Source organism: Hoplias malabaricus, unplaced genomic scaffold (genome assembly GCF_029633855.1).
Source record: "Hoplias malabaricus isolate fHopMal1 unplaced genomic scaffold, fHopMal1.hap1 scaffold_449, whole genome shotgun sequence".
NCBI classification, from domain to species: Eukaryota; Metazoa; Chordata; class Actinopteri; order Characiformes; family Erythrinidae; genus Hoplias; species Hoplias malabaricus.
In genome coordinates, this window is record NW_027101208.1 from 1 (window position 1) to 21286 (window position 21286).

Consider the following 21286-nt stretch of genomic DNA (forward strand, 5'->3'; position numbering starts at 1 on the left):
CACAGTGTGGATCCTGCAGTAGATCAGAGAGCAGCTTCACTCCGAACTCTCCTGGGTGATTGTAGGTCAGATCTAATTCCCTCAGGTGGGAGGGGTTTGATTTCAGAGCTGAAGCCAGAGAAGAACAGCCTTCACCTGTAATCATACACCCAGACAATCTGCAAAAAGGAGGGAAACAAAAACATGTCACTTGCAAAGAAAATCAGCTGTAGTACAGTATACACATATCACTAAATTCTGCATACCATACCGAATTCTGACAAATGTATGTCTTTTCATTAAAAAAACATATATGGAAAGATTTACCTGAGAGTCTCCATTTTACAGAATGAACTCTCCAGTCCAGCAGAGAGTAGCTCCACTCCTGAATCCTGCAGGTCATTGTTACTGAGGTCCAGCTTTTTCAGGGAGGAGTTTACTGACTGTAGAGCTGATCCCAGAGTTTCACAGGAGTCCTTGGTGATATTACATCCAGCAAGTCTGTAAAAACAGTGTAAATACAGTACAAGGTATGATGACGTGGAGTGATGATACTGTCCATGTGCCTCTTTTTCATCTAGAAAAGTTCACTGGATTGATATGTCGTTTGAAATTTGAGTTAAAATTTCTGATTTCTTTTTTACAGACACTACCTGAGAGTCTCCAGTTTACAGAGTGAACTCTTCAGTCCAGCAGAGAGCAACTTCACTCCTGAATCCTGCAGGTCATTGTTACTAAGGTCCAGCTCTTTCAGGGAGGAGTTTATTGACTGTAGAGTTGATCCCAGTGCTTCACAGGATCTTCTACCAATTTTACAGATAGATACTCTGGAAAGGCAGAAATATTAAAACAGAAATAAATTACACAAAGTAAAACTTCTAAATTGAAAAAACATATTTATCCCATTATTTACAACAGAAGCTACATGTTTCTTTGTTTAAATGTTAGTGGGTTAATTTCATAAAAAGAATGAATTATTCGGAATGAATAATAGAGTCTTCTGTGATACAGCACTGCGCAGTAAAACAGTCCTGTCCCATTCCTTGAGTTCATATATGAAAGTGCTTTGTATAAAAAACTGTTTCCTGATGGTCAGAGATCAAAGCACCATCCTTTTGCACGTGGGGGTCAGTTAAGGAGCATGATATGTTCAGACTGATCAAATCAGAGATAAAAAGGTGTGACAGCCAAATCAAACAGTCAAAATTAATTTCATGCAATGAGAGAAAATTCAGCAATAAATCTAAAAGTATAATAAACATTTATTAATGATGAACTCTGCTTTATTTTTCTGGACGCTTTGATCACTGCCAGCAGTCTATTATATTTCCTCAGGTCAAAACTCTTTTTTTAAATGTTTTAAACTTTGTTTAAATGTTAGTGTGTTAATTACATAAAAAGACAATAAATAAACTAACTAGAATTAATCTACTTGTTCATTTTAGACTGATTCTACAGAATATTTGACCTGAGTGTCTCCAGTTTACAGAGTGAACTCTTCAGTCCAGCAGAGAGCAACTCCACCCCTGAATCCTGCAGGTCATTGTTACTGAGGTCTAGCTCTTTCAGGGAGGAGTTTACTGACTGTAGAGCTGATCCCAGAATTTCACAAGAGTCCTTGGTGAGATTACAGCCAGTGAGTCTGTAAAAAGAGAGTAAACACAGCACATGGTAAGATGACATGGAGTGATTGTATTGTCCATGTGCTCCTTGTTTCATCTAGAAAAATTTCACTGTGGATGGTTGTAACCTGATTTTTCCTTCTTGGATGGTCCTTTCCATTAAAATGTATTTAAATTACTGCTGTCATTACTTTGTCTTGTCGTCTGCCTCTCTCAGTCTGCCCTGCGATCCTGACAGCTGCTAATTAATAAATTGGTATTTGATGTGTTTTTATTACACTTGTGGTGTTTTAAATAGAGCCTGTTAACCTTTTTTTCACCTTAAAATATAATTATTTTGTAACATGGAAGTTAACTACAAAGTCATTTGAATTACCCAGTGTTTTGAAAAGGTTTTTTTTAAAGCCAATGTAACATGGAGTAGAAAGAAGCAGGCAAACATCTCTTGGAAAGAGATGTTAATATGAAATATCAAAATCAGTAAGTCAGGAAAGGAAGCAAATATGTCAAAAAGCCAGTAAACGCAACCAGGCAGAAAAAAAACACCATATGCATTTCAAGAGAGAAGACAAAACTTGAAAACAATAGCTCAACCATGTGGAATAAGAAAATCAATATATCGTTTAGTAGAACCATGGCAACCATAAGGCTACATTCACACAGCATGTAAAAGTGCCTCCAATCTGATCTGTTTCATATGTGACACAGATATGCCTTTTTTGTGGCTGTGTGAAAACAAATTATTTGGGCCACTTTCGTGTGTGGTATTGAAATTCAATCCAAATATGATCTGTGGCAATGCGACTGTCTGAACAGCCAGATCAGAATTCATGTGACTTTTATGTTACTCTGGCCATGTGTTTTGTAAAAATATTTGGAAATGAAAAATGTGTGAAACTTCCTAATTCAGGGTCCTGTGACTATATTATGAGAATAGAAAACTTGTGGAAATTTGTATGGTGTGTTTCTATGAAAAATAAGAGCTCATTGTTAAATATATATATATATATATATATATATATATATATATATATTGTTCAGATCTGTATGAAGCTGTTTAAATGTGGATCATGGAAATATTAAACTCATTTTGTCTGTGCTTGTCTCCTCCGCTTTGGAGACGTGTTTTCGAGGGACCAGATAAATCTGTGCCTAGAAACATCAGTTTGCTAGTACAGACCACGCCCGTAGAGGCTGAAACGGGGAGGCGAACTCAGAAGTCTTTTGGGGAAGAGTTCGGGCGGCTTATGAATGTGTATGAAGCCGGACCCCAAAAAATGTACAGGAATGCTGGTCATTAAGTGCTACAGAATGGATAGGTTCAGGTACTCTGGTCAAGGGTTTGATTGGTGTCATTTAGGTGAATGAAGGGGTTAGTGAGTCTTTGAATGAACTACCTTTAATAAACTGGTGTATGACTGAGTGTCATGTGAGACGGTAGAGAAATAGCATGAGTAAGTTGAATGTCCTTTATTGATTATGATAATGGAAATTCTATTGTGACTGGTAATTCGAGTATTCAGATGACGCATCGGTAAAGGGGTGATGATTGCAAAAAGTGATATAGAGTCAGAATTGGTCTTAAGATGGACAAGATCATCGCATTAGCAGAAATCTAATTGATCAACTAATAATAGAATTTTTACGTATCACCAGCTAAATGTCATTAAGCTACGGTGTAACAATAATAGTGACATTTATCTGGGGCCACCATGCACTGGACAGAGTGTTGCTAAGTCCAATTTCTACTTCAGTGTAATTGATTGTGATTGGGTAATAGTGAGGGGTCTGAGGCTGGCAACAATAGGTGGAAAGTGGATTATTAGCAGCCTTGAAGTCAAGTACTACAGAGGGGCAGTGTTAATAAAGCGAGATAATCTTCGTTGGCAGGTGTGCCCTGGTGGTGCCTTTCCAATGGCATAGAGGAAATCGAGAACGGAATGGTGATCTAGAGGGATGACAGATGAGGCATGTTAAGAAGCCCAAAAAGGTCAGCACCTCACGAAATGCGAGATAAAGAGAAGGCATTTTGTCACACAGGAGAAAACTCTGAAAGAGAAAAATCCAAAAGGTGCTGAGGAGCTCAAGCAAAGTGGCAATGTAGAAAGTTGACTACAAGATAACGAAGATGCCTAGAGGGTGTTGAAAAAACAGGTGCCAGAGGTGGCATCAAGTGCCTGAGTGCTGGTTCAAGGTAACCTAAGGAGAGAGCATAAGCTGGAACTTAGGGGCTAGATAGCAGCGTGGTTGTGAAGACAGGAGGACAGGTTGAAAGTCCACAGCGCCTGGAGGAATCAGTGCGAACCGTACCATAGGAGGCAGGGTGAGGTGCTGTTGCTAGCAAGAGATGAAAGAGTAAGGTCTTCCATGTGAGAGGGTGAATTGAATTTGAGGTGGCGTCAAGGGCCTGAGTGCTGCGTAGGGGGGCTGGTCCAAGGCCTGAGAAGAGAGCATAAGCTGGAACTTAGGGGCTTGGAGTGGCATGATCGCCAAGAGGAGAGGTCAGGTTGAAAGCCTGCAGCTGCTGGAAGAATTAGTATGAATAGTACCATAGGAGGCAGTGTGAGGTGCAGTCGCTAGGAAAAGCTTAGCTGCAAGCAGAAGCAAAAGGTAAGATCCAGCAGGAGAGAGTGCAAGCCGTACAGTGGACGCAGGGCGCCATTTGTTTGTGAGGGGAAGGCATAGGAATGAGCGTCCACAGCAGTTTCTAAGGAGACAGTGCAAGCTGAGAAGTTGGAGGTGGGCGGTGCGGCCGCAAAGCTATGGGGTTGAGACGAAGGTCTGTGGCATGAGAGAGGAGGGCTGTAAAGGAAGAGGCAGGATGCAGCGAAACCACGAGGGGAAGGGGATTAGGATGAAGGTCCACATCAGGAGAGAGGGTGTGCTGTAAAGGAAGAGGCGGGGTGCGGGACAGCCGCAAAGCAGAGGATTAGGACATGACCTGTAACTGCACCCGGGAAGACGATGAGCTGGAAAGTCAGAGACTCGGAGTAGTGCAGCAGCAAGAAGTGGGGGATGAAGGTCCACCAAAGCACCTGAAAACAGAACAGGAGCTAGAAGCTGTAGAGTGTGAGTAGCAAGGCAGCACAGAGGAGGGTCCCGTACGATAGTCCACAGCAGCATCTGAAAAGAGAGTATAAACTGGAAGCCGGAGGATTGGAGAAGCACATCAGCAGAGGAGTCAGCATGAGGGTCTGCAGCAGCACCTAAATAGAAAAATGAGAATTGTAATGTTAGAGGCAGGGTATGGCGTGGCCGCAAATTGAAGAGGTTGGGATGAGCATCCATGAAGTATGCAAGCTGCTGGTGTAGAGGCTGGGAGAATGAGATGATCGGATGGGAGCGAATCTAGGGTGAGGAAGCTGTGCAGCAAGGAATCTGCATAGAATGCCCAGAATGCCAGGCAGGAGGCAGGCCCGCAACAGCAACCTTTAGAGGGGGTGCAAGCTGGAAAGTATGAGGCATAGAGCAGCAGCAGGGGAAGAGGATGGAAAGAAAATTAATCAGCAATGAGGAAGCCATGCAGTGAGAAGAACGCATCGAGTACCCAGAGCGCTGGACAGGAGACAGGCCCGCTGCAGCACCTATAGAGGGGTGCAGGCTGGAAGGTCTGAGGCATGCAGCTGCGGCTGAAATGGGGGGAGAGGTGGGATGATGAAGGGAGGGGTGGGATGATGCATAGAGTAGATCGTAGAATAGACCGTGTCGAGTGCCCAGAGCGCTGGACTGGAGACAGGTCGCCGCAGCACCTATAGAGGGGTGTGGGCTAGAAGATCTGAGGCATACAGCTGCGGCTGCAATGGGGGAAGAAGTGGGAAGATGAAGGGAGGGGTGGGATGATGCGTAGAGTAGACCTACGAAGAGTAGACTGCGTCGAGTGGTCAGAGCGCTGGACAGGAGACAGGCCCGCCGCAGCACATATAGAGGGGTGCGAGCTAGAAGGTCTGAGGCATGCAGCTGCGGCTGCAACGGGGGAAGAGGTGGGATGATGAAAGGAGGGGAGGGGTGGGATGATGCATAGACACAGATGTAGAGGAAGAAAAAGGGGGAGGGGTGGGATGATGCGTAGAGACAGATGTAGAGGAAGAAAAAGGGGAGGGGTGGGATGATGCGTAGAGACAGATGTAGAGAAAGAAAAAGGGGAGGGGTGGGATGATAAAGGGAGGGGTGGGATGATGCGTAGAGACAGATGTAGAGGAAGAAAAAGGGGAGGGGTGGGATGATGCGTAGAGACAGATGTAGAGAAAGAAAAAGGGGAGGGGTGGGATGATGCGTAGAGACAGATGTAGAGAAAGAAAAAGTGGAGGGGTGGGATGATGCGTAGAGACAGATGTAGAGGAAGAAAAAGGGGGAGGGGTGGGATGATAAAGGGAGGGGTGGGATGATGCGTAGAGAGGATAAGAGAGAGGATAAGAACTCGGAGGGCTGTGTCTAAATGGGTGCAATGCTGTCAATCAAGGTAGTGTTCAGATGGAAAGAGCAGCCGATTTGGAATGGGGGCTTAAACATGCTGCCTGCTTTTTTTTCCCCCAACATTTCAGATAGGACCATCTTGGCAAGCAGTGTAGGTAAACTACTGCATTGAAGATGGCATAAATATTGCAGATTCTAAGCCATTATCCAATTCAGCTCAGATAATTATATTATTATCAAAACAGCCCTCTAAGGCACCGACCTGTGAGACAGCAAAGACTATAAGACATTGAGGCTAATGTCTCCAGCTTAGACACAACCAGAAAGGGTAACGGGAAGACAAAGGATACTCCAGCAGGGTGTGTTAAGTCGGAGATAGAAGGTTGTGACGTCATCGCATTGCTGCGCAGGGGATTCTTACACCGGCAGACGGGTTTCTCTCTTTAGCTGAGTGAGCGACGCCATTGTTTCGGAGCACATTGCTGGAACGCAGAGGCTGCTCTGCCGGAGAGGAGGAAATGGGAGTCTCAAGGCGCTGTAGAGCTCATAGCTGTGGAGCCGCAGCCGTGACTACGGTAGATTTGCATTCCCCAAAACACGAGGCAGTCCCGTAGAAGCGTAGCCGGAGATGAAAATAAGGGGAGGCTCGAAGCCTTGCGCTAGCGTCGAAGGGAGATGTGGGGGGTCACTCGGGAAGCCGAATGCAGCGGGAGGAGAAGCAGGAGAACAGAGCACTGATCCGGAGCGTGTAAGACAGCAGACCATAGAATAGTTGAAGCAGTTGCAGGCGTGACAACGGCCGTGCGTAACTTCAGATACCAGGCAGTCCCATAGCTGTTTAGCCGGAGCGAGTTTAAAACAGGAGGCTCAGTGGGCTTGATAAAGGCCGAACACAGCTCCGAATATGGGGATCAGCAGGAATGACCCAGCGCGGAGGAGCAAGCTGACATCATGAAGCAGTCGAGTCGAGATCCGTCTCCTGAACTAAATGAGGATAGTTTGTCTGACACGGAAATTACGTGAATTTGCAGTGTATATATAGGCTGAGAGGAGTTCGGGCATGGTCCTACTCCCAAAATTATGTTATTAGCATAACTTCACTTCACGTTTTATTATTGTATAAAATCTTTAATTAAAATTCGGCTCTTGGCATAGAGCTCTTTCGGAATGAATAATAGGGTCTTTTGTGGTACAGCACTGCACAGTAAAACAGTCATGTCCAATTCCTTAAGTTCAAATATGAAACTGCTTTGAATAAAAAACTTCCTAATGGTCAGAGCCTGAAGCATCATCCTTTTGCATGTGGCTGTCAGTTAAAGAGCATGATCTGTTCAGACTGATCAAATCAGAGAGAAAATGGTGTGACAGCAAAAACAGTGAAAATGAATTTCATGCAATGACAGAAAATTCAAAAATAAATCTAAAAGTATAATAAACCTTTATTAATGATGAACTCACACAGCTTTTCTGGACGCTTTGATCACTGGCAGCAGTCTCAGAACACCTTCCTCTGATGGATTATATTTCCTCAGGTCAAACTCATCTAGTTCTTCTTCTGAATTCAGCAACACAAACGCCACAGCTGACCACTGATCAGGAGAGAACCTGACTCCATCAAGAGAACCTCCTCTGTTCAGGTATTTCTGGACTTCCTGCACTAGAGAGTGATTGTTCAGTTCATTCAGACAGTGGAATAGATTGATAGTTTTCTCTGGAGAGGGGTTCTCCCTGATCTTTTTCTTGATGTACTGGACTGTTTTCTCTCTGCTGTGAGATCTGATTCCTGTCTGAGTCAGTATTCCTTGTAAGACAGTCTGATTGGACTCCAGTGAGAGACCCAGAAGGAACCGGAGGAAAAGGTCCAGGTGTCCATTCTCACTCTGTAAGGCCTTGTCCACTGCAGTCTTCAGGATCTCTGACATTTTGTACGTTGTGAAAAAACAAAGAAATCCAGTGCTGCCCGGTTCAAACACATTTATGTTGTTGGAGATTAAGGAGAGTAATGTGTATAAAGCAGCCAGAAACTCCTGGACACTGAGGTGGACAAAGCTGAACACCTTCCCCAAGTGCAGCCCCAACTCCTCTCTGAAGATCTGGGTACAGACTCCTGAGTACACTGACACTTCTCTGACATCAATGCCACACTCTCTCAGGTCATCCTCATAGAAGATCAGATTGCCTTTCTCCAGCTGTTGGAATGCCAGTTTTCCCAGAGCCAGGACACTTTCTGTCATTATCTGAGGACCAACCTCCTGTTTTCCCTGGTACTTTTGTTCTTTGTGTTTGATCTGAAAGGTCAGGAAGTGTGTGAACATTTGAGTCAGAGTCTTAGGTGTCTCTCCACCCTCTGCTCCACCCAAAATTTTCTCTAGAACCATGGCTGAGATCCAGCAGAAGACTGGGATGTGGCACATGATGTAGAGGCTTCTGGAGGACTTGATGTGCGAGATGATTTGAATGGCCAGGCTCTGTTCACTAATCCTCTTCCTGAAGTACTCCTCTTTCTGAGGGTCACTGAACCCTCGTACCTCTGTTACCTGGTCAACACACTCAGGAGGGATCTGATTGGCTGCCGCTGGTCGAGAGGTGATCCAGAGGAAAGCAGAGGGAAGCAGATTCCCCTTGATGAGGTTTGTCAGCAGCACATCCACTGAGGCTGACTGTGTTACATCCCACAATCCCTCATTGTTCTGGAAATCTAGAGGAAGTCGACACTCGTCCAGACCGTCAAAGATGAACAGGATTCTGTAGAGATCATAGTCTCTTGGTTTTAATTCTTCTGTGTCTCTGAAAAACTGATGAAGAAGCTCCATCAGACTGAGCCTTTTCTCCTTCATCAGGTTCAGCTCTCTGAAAGGAAGTGGAAATATGAAGAGGATGTCCTGGTTTTCTTTTCCTTCTGCCCAGTCCAGAATGAACTTCTGCACAGAGACTGTTTTTCCAATTCCAGCTACTCCTTTAGTCAGCACAGTTCTGATTGCTTTATCTTTAAAGAGCTGGCTGCATTTGATAGGTTTCTCTTGTGCTGCTGGTCTCCTGGACACTGTCTCAATCTGTCTGACCTCATGTTCAGTATTGACCTCTCCACTCCCTCCCTCTGTGATGTACAGGTCTGTGTAGATCTGATTCAGAAGAGCTGAGCTTCCAGGATTAGAGACTCCTTCATTAATTTTCTGGAACTTTTCCTTCAGGGTTGATTTCAGCTTTTGATGACAAGAAGGAGCCAGTTCTAGTAAAAAGAGGAAATAATCACAGTAAGATACATGTTTAATACTTTTATTTAGCATTAGTTTAATCATAAACACAATACAAAATACTAGGAAAGTACAGATCTTATATTACCATCCAGTTTCGGTCAGATACTATCAAAATTACCGAAATTTTGATAGTAGTTACAGAATTACCGAAAAATATCCGAATTGTTAATGTGCACCCTGTTTGGGACAGGGTGACTCAACCTGACTCTCTGCAGGACATAATGCTGACTATGGAGAAGTGAGAGTGAAGATGGTAATAAAAAGTTGTATGGACTAATCTGGGACTTGGGGAAATCTGAGACATAATGACAGAATGGTAACAGGACAAGTGTATGTGACAAATGTCCTATACATACTGCTGTGAATGTCTAAATAAACTAGAGATTGGAGTGAATACTTGACTTTGTGTCTTTATTCCTCTGATTTCTCCTCAGACCTGAGTATCATTTTGGAGCTCAGTTTTCCTTCCTGGTGGCACTTAGACAATTGCCATAACACTCTGAGTTGAATTTGCAAGTTGAATAACAGAATGATTGACAGCAGCATCTTCATGGCAACATAAACAATGCAGCATCATTAGCAGAGGGAAGCTTCCTCATCCTGCAGTGATGTTAATGATGTCCAGATGCTTCATTCCAGCAGCCATTCCAGACTCTCTTCCACTCCCAGTGGGGCTTTAAAGGCTGATTCTAAATGTTTATAGAGGGGAGGGACATAACTTGTCACTCACTCTGATTGCTTACATGGCAGACCTGGTGTCACATCAGTCAAACTGAGCCCCACCCACTAAAATACAACAGAATTAAATGAACTTAACAATTATCTAAATAAAAATCTGCATTGTTCTCTCTTTGCAGCTTCAGACCTCATTCAAAATTAAACACAAAGATCATGGTCAGAAGAATAGTATGAAAATGAGTTGACAATGTCTTTAATGTTACATTATCATGATCCTTTTATCTGTTTCTATCAAAGTGTATAAAGGGTAAAGACAGGATCCTGAAGTCTTACTGCTCTGCAGTGTGTGAGCGAGGTGTGTGTGGTTCATGTTCCTCAGGACATTCAGTGTGATCTTCATCACTCCGTCTCTAACAACATTCTCCTCCTCCTCTTCCTCCTTTCTCTCAGAGCATGCTGGGTAATCCTCACTCAGCAGCTTCATAAACCTCTTCAGATGATTCTTCACCACAGAGATCACTCTCTGCTCCAGCTCCTGATTAAAATAGAAATATTAACACAGAGTCCATCAGACAGTGCGGTGTGAGCTGAGGGGTGGAAGTGATAATGATTTATATTTTATTATTCTAATTCATCCTATCATTCTATTATTCTATTCATCACCAAACTCTACATCACTCTCCATCATAACACTGCTACAGTGAATAAACAGTAGCCTTTATTACTGTCCTATAATAACAACACTGGAACACACACACACACCTCCAGTCTTTTACACACACACCTTGAATATTGACTCCATATTCTTCCTGGTCCTGTCAGGAGTCGTCTTCTGGATTCTGTGGAGAATCAGAACGCAAACTGAATAATGTGGAGAACCTGATCAATACATTACATCATCAGATATTATTAATTATTCAGACTGTTCTGGGTCCATATTCAGTAGGAACTCCTAAATATATAATGAAGGTTCCACTGCTGTTATAACATACAGATTTCAGCTGCACAGATCAGCAGGGTCTAATCTTCTCCACAAAGAGGCGCTGTTACTGCAGCTTTTAAGTCCAATAAAGCAGAAACACACCTGATTCCACTCCTTCATCAGTTCATCTTCAAACAGTGGATCATGTGTGCTCCTATTTCTGAAAATCTCATCTTAATCTCATCTGTTTAGTTTTCATCAGATCTTCAGTTAGGACTGAACTGAGGACAATAGCTATTACAGCAAAAACACTTATAAACATATTTGAATGCAAACTAATGTCTGGATATTTACCTTAAATGGAACCAGCTGACTGAGAATATTAGAAGAGCCCCGACTTTAGACACTTATAAATCAAGGCTTAAAACATTCCTGTTTGAGCAGCTACAGCTTGGTTTAAAATATTAATATTTATCTATCAGTGGTCCGCTGCCTGCAAGGAGCATAAATATGTTTTCCAGGATACTTGCATTAAACATATGGCTACAAAAAAGCTGCAGGGCAAATGAACTGAATTTTGTCCAATTTAATCTGTTTATTTGGGAAAAGAGAATTTAATAGGTGAGATGGGCTGCACACCAACTAAATCGGTGTCAAATTGCTGATTTTCTATTTCTGCAACTTCCCTGTTCCCAGTAGCCAAGACATGTCAGAGTTAAAAGCCAAGGACTTTGCCGTCACTTCGGAGACACAACATCTTCCCTCTAGTGAGAAGGCAGAGTTGTTTGCACCCAAGGACTCTGTCACTTCAGAACAACAACATCCTGCCCTTACTGAGTGCAGAATCACTGGATGAGAGCCATGCTTTACAGTATCTGATACCAGAGACACAGAAACTGCATGAGCAATCTACACCATCCTCCATCTCTACCTCACCATCACCCCACCTGATTTTCAGTCTGGATTTAGACCAAATCACAGCACAGAAACAGCTCTAACAAGAGTAACTAATGACCTACTCCTTTCACATGATAAGGGCTATATCTCTATTCTGGTGCTGCTTGACCTTAGTGCAGTGTTTGATACCATAGATCATGTGATGCTTCTTGATAGGCTGGAAAATCTGGTAGGAATAAAAGGATCTGCCCTCTCTTGGTTCAGATCTTATTTATCTGATCGTTATCAATTTGTTTATCCGAATAATAAATCCTCTAAAAATACTTTAGTTAAATATGGTGTTCCACAAGGATCAGTGCTTGGCCCTGTATTGTTCACACTCTACATGCTGCCACTGGGTAGACTAATCTGTAAGCATGGTATTCAATTCCACTGTTATGCTGATGACACACAACTGTATATATCAGCCAAACCCAATGATGTTGCTTGTCTACGTAAAATAACAGAATGTCTAACTGAAATTAAAAACTGGATGATGCAAAATTTTCTCATGTTAAATTCTGATAAAACTAAAGTCTTGTTACTAGGTACAGATACTCAGATACATTCACTCAGAAATGCTGCTATTAATCTTGATAATTGGCAGGGAGCTCGTGCAAAGCGTTACACAAGCTTCAGTTAGTTCAAAATGCAGCAGCCAGGGTGCTCTCCAGAGCTAGAAAATTCGAACATATAACCCCAGTTCTCTCGTCCCTACACTGGCTACCTGTAAAATTTCGCATTGACTATAACATACTCCTCTTAGCTTATAAATCTTTAAATGATTTAGGCCCGCAGTATCTTACTGAACTTCTCATACCTTATCGCCCGTCACGTACACCTCGTTCACAAGATGCCCATCTACTCTTAGTTCCTCGCATTAAGAAAAACACAGCAAGAGGAAGAGCCTTTTCTCACAAAGCTCCTCAACTCTGGAATAGCCTTCCGATTAGTGTTCGGGGCTCAGACACACTTTCAATCTTTAAATCTAGATTAAAAACCTACCTTTTCAAACAAGCTTTTGGTTAATCATTCACTTTCAGGTTACTCCTTCTCTATTAGTGTTTGAGCTGGTTTTCATATTATCACTGTTCTGTATTAACCCTGTCATATCACCATAGCTACAGCATTCTTAGTTAGCTTTGTAGTAACCGCCAACACGCTGTCTGTCGCTGGGTTCTCTTGCCTGACCCGTGGAAGCTTTTTTCGCAGGACAAATTTGCCCGTTCTTTACCATGACCCTACTAACCTCTGTATTTTTATTTGTTCCCTTTGTCTGGTTTTCTTTCTCCTGTCTCTCTCATGCTTTGAGATGTCCTGCTGCTCTCCAGGTGTTGCCCTGATCGAGCCCCTGTGTATCCTGTACAAGATCCTGGCCTTGTCTCATCTACAATATCATGCTTGGCTATGCTGTTTTATCTCAGATTAACTCTGCACCTAATTTTAACTCACACAGAATCCCTGATCACCTTCTCCTTCATCAGACTCATACATCACTAATATCATCATCATCATCATTTTTTTTTCTGCTTCTCCATCATCACTAATATACTACATTTATATTATTATAACCCCTTCATCTGTCATCATTTCACTTTTACTTCTGTTCTGTTCTCTGTTGTGTCTCCGGTGTCGACCCGAGGAGGATGGGTTCCCCGTATGAGTCTTGGTTCCTTCCAAGGTTTCTTCCTCGTGTGCTGAGGGAGTTTTTCCTTGCCACTGTTTCCCCTGGCTTGCTCATAGGAGGCTTGGACCCGGATCTCTGTAAAGCTGCTTTGTGACGACTTTTTGTTGTGAAAAGTGCTATATAAATAAAATTTGATTTGATTTGATAATATTAGGTCTTACATATAAATCAATTATAGTCAGTGAACTTATCACCTCGCAAGAAAACAGCACCAATGCTGCTGTCCTTTTAGAATCCGCTCCCCCAGACTATAGTTTTAATAGTGTATGTAGAGAAAACAGAAAAGGTGGTGAAATTGCTGCACTGTTTAAAAATATATTTCAATTACACACAAAAGTGTGTGTAATTGCTATAATTGTCTTGGAGAAATACTTAATTTTCTGGAAATATTGGGTAAATGCTGGGGTGTGTGTTTTTGCTTATTATGAAAAATTAGCTCAAAACATAAGTGGGCAGAGCTCAGGGGTCCTTGAAGTTTTTTGTAGGGTCTGACCCAAGAAAAATCAGAATTTTTCTTTTTTGTTTCTACATCACATGGGGTAGGAGATGTGGACCTCTCTGCATTATGCTTGCTATAGCACCACCATCAATCAATGTGCTTGAATGATGAAAATTTTGAGAAAACAAAATTTGAAAAAACACTTTAAAATTAGATAAGGAGCTCCACCTACCAGTCCTGAAATCCAATTCATTTGAACTTCATATGTCCAATCATTGACTGAGAAGATTAGACCAGCTCAGTTCACTACAGGGCTCATATTCCAAATCAATGTACATTTTAAAGAGGTTTCTGTGAGATCTATTATTTAACTCACACACTAGTATTTTAGGTAAAAGTCTTATTGTTTTTCTTTTCTAGAGCTTTAAATAATAAAGGCAAATACCTTTTGTTTATGTAGTTTTATTTTTTTTATGTATTGTTTCATAAACAGCTCCGGTTTCCTCCCACAGTCCAAAAACACACGGTAGGTGGATTGGCGACTCAAAAGTGTCCATAGGTGTGAATGTGTGAGTGAATGTGTGTGTGTCTGTGTTGCCCTGTGAAGGACTGGCGCCCTCTCCAGGGTGTATTCCTGCCTTGCGCCCAATGATTCCAGGTAGGCTCTGGACCCACCGCAACACTGAACTGGCTAAGCAGTATCAGATAATGAATCTGGTGTAATTAGTGAATGCTGAGGTCTTCTACCTTCAGTAAAGGAGAATATATTTGTAACGTGTATCTTTGTCCTTGTCTCCGCCCATGTCCTGCCTTTGTTCCACCTCCTTGTCCTTTACCCTCGTTATCTGTCTCAGGTGTGTCTTGTCTGTGTCATGTATTTAAGTTCCCTTGTCTAGTTCCTGTTTGTCGGTCATTTGTTTCATGCCCCAAGTCATTAGTGTTCCTTCCAGTTTTGCTGTGTCGTGTTACTCAGTCTGGTCTGTCTGTCTATTTCTGTCGTATTCTGTTATTAAGTCTGTCGGTCGTGTTTGCTATAGCCCTCTGTGTTTAGTTTTAGCTTTAGCTTCTGTGTTTGTTTAGATTTCTAGGTCTCTGTTAAGTATTTCTGTCTAGTTCTTTGTCTTAGCTTAGCATCATTAGCTCTTTCTGTTTAGGTTTCTGTTTAGCTCTGTGTCCAGGTTTGTCTATTTAGTTCTATGTCTAGGTTGAGTCTGTTTCTCTGTCTGTTTAGCTCCTATTAGGTTTCTCTGTCCTGTTCCCTCTCTATCTGTCAAAGTCTCTCTGTCTTATATCATTTATCTAGTTATCTAAGTCTGTCTCTGGTTTATTATTATCTTGTGTTTCAATAAAGTCACTGTGTTTTAGCAAGTGCGTCCGCCTCCGTCAGTCCCCCCCGTTATCGTGACAATCTTACTCGGTCTGCTCCTAACAGCAAGAGAAGTGTACATTAGGAAATTCTGGTTATGAACCAGAAGAGGATGGGTTCCTCTTTTTGGTCTTTGTTCCTCTCAGCGGTTCTTCCAATTACAATGAAGAGGTCATTCCAATCACCCCACTGTGTTTGAACAATCACTGAATTAGGAACATCTACCTTGTATCTACACTCATTGTCCATGTTATCAGCTCCACTGACCACACAGGAGCAATTTGTAGTTCTACAATTACACAATGTATTTCTGTCCTATGTTCTATTATCACTTTTGTAACAAGATGTGTGATTAATCAATGCATTGTAGATGAAAAGCCTTTAGTGTCACTCTTGTTTCACAATTCTTTTAAGAGAATATTTTTAAATAGTCTGACACTGATATGAACAACAGAAATGGCCAAAGATTAAATCTATTAATTAATTAATTCATTGTCTGTAACCCTTATCCAGTTTAGGGTGGTAGTGGGTCTGAAGCCTACGTGGAATCACTGTGTGCAAAGCAGGAACACACCCTGGAGAGGGTGCCAGTCCTTCACAAGGCAACACACACACATTCACTCACATCTATGGAAACTTTTGAGTCACCAATCCACCTACTAATGAAACTGGAGTATCTGGAGGAAACTCACACAGACACAGGGAGAACACACCAAAACTCCTCACAGTCACTCAGAGCAGGACTTGAACCTACAACCTCCAGGTTCCTGGAACTGTGACTACGACACTACCTGCTGTGCCACCATGCCGAGCAGATTATATACAATGAATGTTATATCAACTATCACATAAACCCAAGGTGTTTCCCAGCTAAACAAACTGAGATTGCTGTCTCCTGAGTATTTAAGCCCAATTTATGATTCTGCGTCGAACTGTAAAGCACACATCAAACTGAACCCTACACCGTAGGGCACGTAAATATAACTAAGCATCACATCTAAGCAGACCGCAATGACTGTGATTGGTCAGCAATTAGACAAACAGGGATCAAGTCCAAAAATATGAACTCCTCCACACTTCAGAGATTGCAGACAGCAGCAAATTCAGTGCCAGAAGTTTTTTCAGATATTGAATTGGACATCACAGAAAAAATAAAATGGTTAAATAAAGGAAAATCACAAACATCTCAAACAAAAAACTTGCAGGACTAGAGGATGACCAACACAAATAGTGCAGCAATAGATGAGCTACTGTGTCTGAGGTGGACCAACGAGGTAGGAGTGTCTAATTGAGCGGAAAGTGATAGTATTTTATTTAGATCATTTTAATGTTTGAGACTGCTGTTGTGTTCCTGTGTGTGATTTACTGACTGTTGGGGTGGTGTGTGATGAGGCCATCACTTCATCATAACTTTCACTCACTCATCACAATCCTCATACCCCAATCTGATTACACTTCACTGAAAGATGGCAACTCACTCTAGATCAGAAGATACAGATCCACTGCTGAAACCAGGAGGATGCATTATGGACCAGTCACTCTTCATAGACACGCAGCTGGGTTCTCCTCCTTCTTTACTGAATTTAGGAGGATCACCAATGGACAGGTCACTTTTCATAGACACACAGCTTGGTTCTCCTCCTCCTTTACTGAATTTAGGAGGATCACTAATGGACCGATCACTCTTCATAGACACACAGCTGGGTTCTCCTCCCCCAGTGCTGACTGTAGGAGGGTCCTCCATGATTTGGTCACTCTTTACAGACACACAGCTGGACACTGGAGAATCTGCTCTCTGGGTTTCAGTCCTGTGGATATTAAACAGAGTGAACAGGACAGTAAATTGAGTAAGAGAACACAGGAAGGGATACTGTACGTATTCCACCTACATGAATAATCACAAAAAACACAAACCAATTGTACATTGTTTCACTTTAGAAATAATACATGAGAGGGAGTGCTTTACATGATATTCTGGTGCTGGTGTGCTGTATTCGTAGGTATGGACCAACAGGCAGCATCCTAAAGATCAGTACAACAGTGCCTATATCTCATGTTATAGCACAAACCTCAAGTATGTTATTACAATTATATCACAGTTTGTTATCGGTGTTTATTATTAGGTTTTAAGGTAAAGAAGACAGAAAAAAATTGATAGTCAAACATCTGCAAGGTAATATATTTCCATTCCGTCACGCATTCCTTTTTGCCCCTATCAACAAACTCTGGACACTGAACTGCTTCTGTTCAGGATTTCTGAACCTTGGTTCTCTCAAGCACAGGCTGCATTTACACTAGATGTGATGGAAACCAAGACTGCATTATTCAAAGCTGCTCTGGGTCTAAATCAACGGAGATAAACGGTGAGAGTCAGTAAAATGTTATAGTTTAATCACTGTTTAGCAGGTTCAGGTCCAGTGGTGGATGCTGGTCTTTCAAGGAGGGGAAGCTCAATTTCAGCCTACATCATAAAATGTGTCGGTTTATTTATACGTAAATTCTACCCTCCGTTCCTTTTCAAGAAAATGATCTGTGACCCTGTCGTACCAACAAGGCGTCTTTTCCAGGGACTTGACTAGTGTCCTCTCAATGGCCAGCAGCGCTAGGTTGCTTAAACAGCCTTGGCCCATGTGAAGTGTGTCCGCCTGTGCTCCCACGGATCTTTACACCAAAGAATTGCTGATTCGCTCATTTTGCTGTCAATCAAAAAGGGATTCAGCCTCAGACAGATCATCCAATCATCATGCAGAAGCTGAGCGTCCGGGCCAGCCGAGGCCAGCCCACTGCCCCATAGACCCCCAGAGACGGTGAGCGTCCGATGGGCGGGACAAAGCCCAGCATTTATCCAATGACTCGTCTCGTTTTGTTGCACTTCGCTGCTTCGCTATTGAACTCTGTGGACGCTCAGCGTCCACACTGTTTAAAGGACCGTAAAGCGGGAATGATTGAGAGGAAAGCCGCGTCTTTACCAGTGATAAGAAGCTGATTCTGAACAAAAGTTGAGCGCGTTGTAGTGCATATTTATTCAATGACATGTACACACAACAGTATACATTTGATAACTTATTTTTTGACATTTTAGGGGAAGCTGAGCTTCCCTTGCAGTCTTAGAGCAATCGCCACTGTTCAGGTCAGAGATATCACACACTAAACAATGCTGAATTCTCTTTATTTAAATTCAAGTGAATGTGGCTCCATGTGCTCTGAACCAGTTCCCCATGCACTGAACCAGTTCTCCATTGGTTGAAAAAGTCCAGGCCGCTACTACTCCATCTCTGGTTATGGATATTTTTAAGAGGACACAGAAGGTCCGGTAAAATCTAATATAATCTCTGACCACTTGGTCACTTCATGGCTGCAGGAAGCTATATCTGTGTAAAATATTGTGTGTACATGGCAACACAGTGGGTTTGAACTGTAATGCGATTGGACAGAGTGATCTCAGGCTGAAACTCCAGTCCCAGACCTCTGCAACAGAGTGGGCACTTCTCAAAGAGAATATACTGCTCCAGCACTGCTCTCAGAGACACCAGGGCTTCAGCTTTCTTAATCTATGACCATATTACCTGGACATTTATGATTGAGTACAGTAAATATTTTACAGACTACTCCTTTGTGTGTGTCCACCATGATCTTCCAGAACATCTTCAGTTCTCCTGAGCATGGAACCCCATTCTTCCTAAAGAATTTCCATCTTGAAAGGTTTTACTCCTGATCCAAATTTCTATGTGCCACTTTTTTTGTTGAGGATCAAAATGATCTCACAGATTTTGTCCTAGTTTTTCAAAACATTTTCAGACAGGATACATTTTAGTCTAATCCAATGAAAACACAATGAGGGAGGAGCTGGATCACATCCAACTCCTTCCTATGGATTTCTGTGTGGGCCTTCTCGTTTTCTGTGTAATTAATTCCTCTGCTGGACAAATCAGATATTAACATAGTTTTGATATTCTGAAAAGATAAACTTTTATTTTGCCAACATAATTAAATAAAAGTAATTATCATTTGTTACATTGTAAAAAAATATGTTTTCATGAGTTCTGTATCAAGAGTTCATGGTTTCTGTAAAAAGTGTGCCCTCAGAAAGTGTCAGTTCAGCTTTATTCCCCGCCTCTCAGAATGGGATATAATCATCCTGGTGTTTGGTATCCAAGTATTCAAGATTTCTGTTTAACGTTTTGAAAAACACCGTTGAGTTAATCCACATTCCTCCTTTTCACACACACTCCTTTCTGACATTTACACACAAACGCACATTTGGAATCACAGTGGGACCGCAAGGGGACATGATAAGCTTATTAATTCTTTAAGAATTGACTCTAGAACAGGAAACTGGAAGTGTCCTGTTATTTCTAACTGGGCTTATTTTAACTCTTTACCAGGGTTTTATCACTTTAACTACAGTGGATATAAAAGTTTTCCGTAACCGAGGATCAGAATGCCAGGGTCCCCACCCACTGCTGCTACCCAATCCACATTGCACCAGATCCTGATTACTACCACTTCCACAGGTGCTGAGCCCATGGGAGTGTGGACACGTTACTCTGGCCGGGCTCCATAGGTGAAGGTCTGGCCACCAGGTACTCTTGAGGCGTTCACGAGTGAGGGAAAGTAGGAGCAGGAGGTTGACAGGTGAGTCTGCAGGAATGTGTACTCTCAGGGTTTCCAGCAGTAAATCAGCTCCCTTCACCAGAACGGACCGGTACAGAGTCAGGGTTTCCCACACTGCTTTACAGTTAGGGCGGCCGCCTTGACAACAAAAGGACGACTGTCTTGACAATGTCGTCCACCCACCTCCCCCGAATTTGTTTTGTGCAATTTGTTCAGTTTCTTATCAAGGCTTCTGACATGTTTGTGTGTGGTTTTCTGATTCATTGAATGTGTTATTGTTCAGTTTTCAGTCACAAACATGTGTTCATTATAATCCTATGTTTAAGGCAAGCTGTGTGTCATCTCTGAATTACCCCACAACTGTGTGTACACAAGGTGAGAGCATGTTGCAGCGCATTTATGAACAGATTCACTCAATGAGTTCACTCTGTTATACCGCGCCCCCATCCCCTGTCAACAAAGGTGCCACCCTGACTAACTGATTGCTGCAGATGCTGCACCAATCTGCCTGTCAACCTCCTGCTCCTTCTTTCCAGGAGGCATTCCGGATCATATGTCCAAACACGGATAAGTGGTAGCCAATAGATAGATGGATATAAAATTTTACACACTACATTTCAGATTTATTTCCACCTTTAATGTGACACTTTAGTCTCAAAAATCAAACTGAATTTTTGAATCAAACTTTCCCTCATTTAGAGGGAAAATAAAAATACAAAAATAAAATGTGGTCATGTGGTTATCATGGAGGGCCCTCCTACAGTCAGCCCTGGGGGAGGAGAACCCAGCTGTGTGTCTATGACATCTTATAACTGGAGATGTGTTCAGAATGAACCAATCACATTCAGACTCATGTTCAGTAGCAGTCATTTCATACCTGCCGTCAGTTAAAGTGACTCTGTTTAACCCCAGGTTTAGTTCAGCTGTTACAGGAGGACTTTCCTCATATTTACTGAGTTACATCTCACAGAAAATCCATGATCCACAGTGTCATGCTTTTGCTCTGTTTAGGGTATTCCTGCTTTGTTTTCATTTCCTTCTCTGCCATGTGTTAAAGGAGCACATGGCTCTCTGTTATTATTTTGCTCTTGTCTCTGCCTTAGCTCCACCCTCTCGTTGTGCCTCCTTTGTGATCCTACCACCTTGTTACCTGTCCCAGGTGTTCCTTGTCTGTGGTGTGTATTTAAGTTCCATTGTTTCTTGGTTGGACATTTCTACCATCATACCAGCCTGTTTGTATCGCTAGTCTGTCTGTATCTCTCGCTCTCACGTCCGTTTGTACAGTTGTATCTGTCTAATCTGTTGGTATCTTCTTTGTATTACTCTAGTCTGTTTATTCCTCTTTGTGGCTCTTGTCTGTTTGTGCCTCTCTC

At 42.4% G+C, this 21286-nt stretch overlaps 1 protein-coding gene across 1 annotated transcript; it reads right to left on the bottom strand.

The window, feature by feature from the left end:
• Nucleotides 1-4: 4 nt before the first annotated feature.
• On the bottom strand, nt 5-16992 carry LOC136685330 (NLR family CARD domain-containing protein 3-like; the record flags this gene model as incomplete). The annotated part of the gene is made up of 8 exons (XM_066659349.1): nt 16778-16992; nt 10734-10788; nt 10283-10484; nt 7473-9243; nt 1448-1621; nt 633-806; nt 307-480; nt 5-158 (listed from the first exon to the last, which is right to left on the bottom strand). Coding segments are annotated over exons 1-8 (2916 nt in total), but the record flags the coding sequence as incomplete, so codon positions are not given.
• Nucleotides 16993-21286: the final 4294 nt, after the last annotated feature.